Genomic DNA, 6,000 nt, shown 5'->3' on the forward strand with positions numbered 1-6,000 from the left:
CCCAAGCCCAATCCCCTGCAACTGATACTCACTTTGGGGCCAACATCTCCAGGAGGTCCCCGTTGGCCCTGCAAGGGATGAATTTGTTTCATAGATGGGTTTGGGCATAAGGATGAGGTAGGGGGTTCACGGTTGAGGGTGAGGGCTAGAGCTGTGCCCACAGAGCTCAGAATTCTTGGACCCTACACTCACCCGCTGACCTGGGGTCCCAGGTTGTCCTGGGAGGCCTGGGCTTCCATCTTCACAATCACCCTAAAGGAGAAACATGTGAGAGGGAAGATTGAGAGGAGGTCCTGCTCCCTATATCTAGAACACCACAACCCAGAACTGGAACACCAAGTGGTCAGGGCTCCTACCTTCTCTCCTTTCTCTCCAGAGGGGCCAGCTGGGCCTTGAGGTCCAGGGCTTCCAGGAAGGCCCTAGAAGGAAGTGAGTGAAAATGTAAGTCCAGAACTGTGAGACTCAGCATCCAATCATCACCTCAGCACAGCCTCTAGCCCTTCTTCCTACACTGCTGGGCATAGCCCCAGCAGAGCCTAAGGCCCCCTCACCGGCAGCCCTGGCTCCCCTGCAGCAGCACCACCATGACCTGGTCCAGGGGGCCCCTGGAAGAAAATACCAGGTTAGGAGCTAGCAGAGGGATCAGACCCCAAGCTACCCCAACCTACCTTGTCCCACTTACCCGTTCCCCACGATCGCCTTTGTCACCCTGTAAGACAGACCATGACCCCTTGACCTTGGACCACACCTCCCCAAGATACCAGGGTCAAATTAGGTTACAAATTAGGTTACAAGGATCTTAGGTGAACTAAAGAGTCATGAGGGTGTCAAAGGATCAGGTGGGCTCAGAGCAAACAGCAAAGATTGTGTTGGGTTCTAATGGGGTCATCAGGTCACTGGATCACATGGAGATAATAAGGCCATCAGGGGTCATGCTGTCACCTTCAAGGACATCCCAGGAAGCCCTGGGGGACCACGGGGTCCTGGGTCCCCCATTGGGCCACGAGGTCCAGAGGGGCCCTGATGGAGGAGACAAGGTATAAGATACAACCGAAGAGACCGTGCCTAAGGCATTTGACTGCTTACCAGAAGGCTAGCAGTTCAAACCCACCAACCACTCCTCAGAAGGAAGGTTGGGCAATCTCCTTCTGTAATGATATGGCCTCGGAAACCCAAAGAGGGGTCACTATGAGTCAGATATGACTCGATGGCAGTGGGTTTGGTTTTCAGTTTTAATTATCCCCCAAACACAAAACACCCACCCCTACATACCCTGGAACTTACCGAAGGTCCAGGATCTCCTTTCTGTCCAGGAAGCCCTCGGCCCTCGCCTCCAATAACTTGTCCAGGCTCCCCCTACAGGGACAGAGCAGTGGGCAGGATTCAGGACATGGCAGTATTGAGATTGGGTCCTTATCACGACTTAAGCACTACATGGGGTCTGGCCTGGGGCAACCCTTCTTCTTACTAGAACACCCTGGTTCCCCTCCCTTTCCTTTCCACCTACCGGCTCCCCTTTTGGGCCTCGAGGCCCTCGCTCTCCCTGGAGACAAAACAGAGCAGAGAGTGGTGCTTGGGCTTAGGTGAGTTGCAGAGCAGCCCCCCTGTGAGCCAATACTGCCCCATCCCTGAAGTTCCCCAGCCTGCAGAAAGAACCCTGAGAAGATGCCAGGAGAGCATAGGGGGGAAGGTTCCTTACCGTTTCCCCACGAGAGCCAGGCCACCCTGGGGAGCCCTGAAAATGGATGTCACAGTCAGAACCATGCTTCCCTCCAACTCAGTGTCCCTTGGATGAAGCCACGAGTTCACCATGTGACCCACAAGAGCAAGGCTCGCTCACCTTTGGGCCAGGGTTTCCAGGAGTCCCAGGGCGGCCAGGGCTGCCTGGAGGCCCATCTGCTCCAGGGAAGCCCTAAGGAGGCAAAGAAGTCAGGGCAAGAAGGAGCCCTCCCCCAACACCCCTGGTTTGCTGAAGAAGGCCCAGACTGTTCTTCATCCAGACCCCTCACTCCACAGGTCACTAGTGTTGTCAGGCGTAAAAAAGTGGGGCAGAGAAGTGGCCACTCAGAACTGAATAGAGCCCAGTCCCAGGCACAAGGACACAAGACAGAAGGCCTGCCCTTCCTCTGTGACTTTGAACTTCCACCTGGACACTCCAGGGGACCGCAAAATCCCACTGGGCCCCCTAAAAATCACTGATGGGGTTAATAATCTCCACTTAGGCTTCTAGGAATACCCAGTAATTCTAACTCTGCCTTCTCTCTTCTAAAAACCTTTCAGAACGCTTTGAGGAGGGCCCTGGGGGAACTTCAATGGTCTCCACACTTACCCTCTCGCCTTTCGCAATGGTGCTTCCAGGAGGGCCTTGGGGACCTGGAGCACCAGTCCTGCCCTGAGAGAAGAGAGCAGGTAATGAGGCAGTAAGCCAGCCAGGGCACAGAAGACAGGTGTGGAAATGCACTTACCGGAAGGCCAGGGGGTCCAGGGGCCCCAGCTTGTCCTGTCAGGCCCTAGGAAGAGTGATCAGTGAGCCCTGGTACTGCTAATCTCCCCCCACCCAACTGACCACCAACACATTCTCTAACCTTTCACCAGGACCACTCACCGTCTCTCCAGGTTCTCCCTTCTGGCCCTGGGGAAAGACAAGTTGATGAGAATCAGAGTTGGCTGACCCAATGTGGCCCTCATCCACTCTCTTAGCCCCAGATGCTTACCTTTGGACAATGAATCGTGCAAGGCCCTGGCTGTGGCTGTGGACACAGGGTCTCATTAAGTCCAAACAGTTCTACCAAGAGGCCCCAGATCCCCTTTTCTTCCCTATCTAGCCCTCCACAGGCTTCTTCCAAACCTGGGTGCCTGAAGCTGCCTGACACAAGGCAGTTGCCAAACCACTGACTGCCCGGTCCAGGCTTGGACCATCATCCACAGCAAAGAAAGTCTGGACAGGGTCCATGCCTGGCACCAAGCGACGCAGTTGCTCTGGATCAGCTCCCGCCAGGCCCAATATCATCATGTTCAGCCCTAAGGAAGAGGTCCAACAGCCTGCATGATAATTCTGCTGGGGCCACTTCTACCCCCAGCCCCCACACCAACCACCCCCACTTCTCACCAGAAGCTTGGGCCTCACGGATGGGGCCAAAGATGTCACTTCTCAAAGGCTCATCCACTAACAGAACCATCACCCCTGGGGCATGCCGGCGGCGCCCAGGAGCATCTGGCGCCAACAGGTGCCTGTGAGCTGTGACCACGGCTATGCCTGGAGGGAAAGACTTGTCAGAACCCTGGGCATCAAGCTCCCAGTGAGGAAACTCCAAGAGCCCATGCCCACTGCAGTCCTCACCCAGGTTGTTCCCACTTGGGTCCATGTAGGGGATGTCACGAATCTTCTGCATGATGATGCCAAGGTCATGGGAGCTGTTCAGTGGGAACAGTGGGGAGGGCCGGTGACTATAGGACAAGAGGCCAACCTGGGGAGGAGGGAGATACAGATCCTGAGGTAAGGATGATAGAGCATGGATGAGAGGACACAGAACCGGGGAGAATGACAGATCAGGAATGGAGGGACACAGGGCCTGAGGGGATGACACAGTAGGGGTGGGGGGACATGGAAGGTGGGAGAATGATAGCACAGAGGTAGGGGACACAGAACCTGGGAAGATCAGGGATGGGGAACACAGATCCTGGGGGAATGAGAGAGCAGTAGTGGGAGTACACTGGGTCTGTGGGGATGATAGAGCAGGGAAGAGAGGATACAGAACCTGAAGGGATGATATAGTAGAGGTGGGGGAACACGAGGGTGGGGTTGGAGATACAGCATGGGAGATTGTATGTGAGTAAACCTGAGCTGTTAGGGGTCAGCAATGACAGTAAGATAGGGAAGCAACCAGCAGATGAGATCCAGGCTCTGGGGGAGAGCTGGGAGAAAGCCTGAACCACTGGTGTGGTGGGGAGTAGTAGCTGGTATGAAGTCTGAAAAGGGAGAGTAGGGTCCAGACTGCCTCAGGGGCCAACCTGGACCGCCTGTGGCCCAAGGGGTCCAAGTGCAGACAGCAGGCGCTCTAGGGCCCTCTTCACAGCTTCTGAACGGTGAGCATTGTCCCGAGTGGCGTGCAGCAGGAACACCACATCTATCAAGCCATGGGGGCACTCTGCAGGAAGGAGGCAGAGTCTCTAAAATGGTCAGCTCATCTAGCCACCCTTTGAGGTCCCTCATACAATGTCCACCATACCTGGGTTGTGTGTGACAGAGGCCTCAGGGCCCCGCACACCCCCTCGGACAGGTGTCAGGGAAAAGATATAAGAGACGCCAGGCTCTAGCCCTGTCACCCGCTGGGAGTTTGAGATCCCCGGCAGTGTCTGTGGGGTCCCAGGCACCACTGCAGAGGATAGAGCTCAGTTAAACAGTAGGCCCTCCATGGGGCCCCAAACCCAGCTCATCCCAACCCTGGGCTCTCCTTCATCCTGACCAGGGCCTCTGAGTGGCCTCCAAGACAAAATGTAGTTGGATGCCCCGGACACTGGGGTCCAGGCCAGAGTCACTGAGTCTATTGAAGTGTCTACCACACGCAGGTCAGTGCTCGGGATGCGAGGTGACTCTGAAGGAGAAATCAGAGATCAAGGATCAGAGACTGTGTCCTGAGTGTTATTTGGAAACATGACATACCTGGGGTGTGTTGTCTTAGTGAAGGAAGTGTCATGGGAAGGCATGTCATGGGTCTGTCTCCCCAACACTAGGAGTGCTGAGGGGGGTGGGGCAAAAGTCACTCAGGGTCATTCAGTCCAGAAAATCAGGCTGGATCATCAGTGGGAGAGGTTACACCAAGGCAGGGGAGGTCACGCCAAAGTAGGGGTGTGTGCCCTGTGTGCTCACCAGTTTGTGCCGTCACCTCTGTGGGGGGCCCTTCTCCAGCTGGCCCCAAGACTCTCAGCCACACATGGTACAGAGTCCCTGGTTCCAGTCCATCCAGGTGGTAGCTGTTGACATCAGGGCCCAGTTCCTGGAACTGCTCCTGGCCACCTGGGGCAGGTATGACAGCAGGGGCAGGGGGTGGAGCCAAGTGAAAGACAGATGCTACCTACCGAACTAATGACCCTGCCCACTTCAGTGACCGATCCTATTCACCCTGCTGATCCTGTCTACCGTCACTGATCCCTCAGACCTCCACTGACCGACTCTGCTCACCCTCATTGACCTGCAACCTCATCAATACAGCCCACCCACCAGGGACGCCTCTCACCCTCTGGTCGCCAGTGCAGACGGAAGCCGTGTGCTCCGGGCACCGGCTCCCAGCGCAGCCTCAGCGAATGCTCCCCTCGTTGCACTACGCGAAGTGTCCTCAGGGATGGGGGAGGCTCCGGTGCTTAACAGAAAATGAGAGAACTCAGAGGCTCCACCCCTACAGGCCCCTCCGCCCATTCCAAACAGATGCTTGCACATGCACCGCCCTCAATTGGCCCCTCTGCCTATCCCAGGCTTCGTCCCTCCTCCTCAGACTCCGCCCCCACAGGCTTACTACCAGTTCCAGGTCCCTTTTCTAATTCCAAACACAAGCCCGGTTCCCAAACCGTGCAGACCACCAATCCAAGGCTCGCCCTCGCCCAAACCCCGCCTACGTGTGGTGACGACAATGGAGACTGGCGCGCCCTCGCGATCCCCGACGAGTGCAGTCACTCGCACCGAGTAGCTGACTCCTCCTTCGAGGCCGCGGATCTCTGCGGAGTCCGTGTTTCCTGGGAGTATCTGGTCTCTCGTGGGGCCACCTGGCCAGGCGAGCATAGGGCAAGAGTCAGGGATAGGGGTGGCTGACTGAAAAAGTTAATTCTTACAACCATTGTGGAAAGCAGTATGGCGATTCCTTCAAAAGCTGGAAATACAAATACCATTTGACCCAGCCATCCCATCACTAGGCATATACCCTAAAGAAGTGAGAGCCATAACAAGAACAGATATATGCACGCCGATGTTCATCGCAGCACTATTTACAATAGCCAAAACTTGGA

The 6,000-nt window shown here is 55.9% G+C and overlaps 1 protein-coding gene across 1 annotated transcript in view; it reads right to left on the bottom strand.

Moving 5' to 3' along the window:
• COL7A1 (collagen type VII alpha 1 chain) overlaps nt 1-6,000 on the bottom strand; it is a 36,438-nt gene that overhangs the window by 22,358 nt on the left and 8,080 nt on the right. Inside the window, exons 19-41 of the mRNA XM_007955367.2 lie at nt 5,614-5,760; nt 5,238-5,360; nt 4,871-5,017; nt 4,460-4,595; nt 4,230-4,375; nt 4,012-4,148; nt 3,341-3,467; nt 3,110-3,256; nt 2,849-3,021; nt 2,715-2,750; nt 2,606-2,632; nt 2,466-2,510; nt 2,330-2,392; nt 1,841-1,912; nt 1,700-1,735; nt 1,508-1,543; nt 1,285-1,356; nt 943-1,020; nt 683-709; nt 552-605; nt 357-419; nt 193-252; nt 33-68 (exon numbers count right to left, since the gene is read on the bottom strand). Of these exons, the coding sequence (XP_007953558.2) occupies nt 33-68; nt 193-252; nt 357-419; nt 552-605; nt 683-709; nt 943-1,020; nt 1,285-1,356; nt 1,508-1,543; nt 1,700-1,735; nt 1,841-1,912; nt 2,330-2,392; nt 2,466-2,510; nt 2,606-2,632; nt 2,715-2,750; nt 2,849-3,021; nt 3,110-3,256; nt 3,341-3,467; nt 4,012-4,148; nt 4,230-4,375; nt 4,460-4,595; nt 4,871-5,017; nt 5,238-5,360; nt 5,614-5,760 (1,988 nt within the window). The remainder of the gene's footprint in view (nt 1-32; nt 69-192; nt 253-356; nt 420-551; nt 606-682; nt 710-942; nt 1,021-1,284; nt 1,357-1,507; nt 1,544-1,699; nt 1,736-1,840; nt 1,913-2,329; nt 2,393-2,465; nt 2,511-2,605; nt 2,633-2,714; nt 2,751-2,848; nt 3,022-3,109; nt 3,257-3,340; nt 3,468-4,011; nt 4,149-4,229; nt 4,376-4,459; nt 4,596-4,870; nt 5,018-5,237; nt 5,361-5,613; nt 5,761-6,000) is intronic.

The sequence above is a fragment of the Orycteropus afer genome, unplaced genomic scaffold (assembly GCF_000298275.1).
Source record: "Orycteropus afer afer isolate SDZICR_OR568_19922 unplaced genomic scaffold, OryAfe1.0 scaffold00498, whole genome shotgun sequence".
NCBI lineage: Eukaryota > Metazoa > Chordata > Mammalia > Tubulidentata > Orycteropodidae > Orycteropus > Orycteropus afer.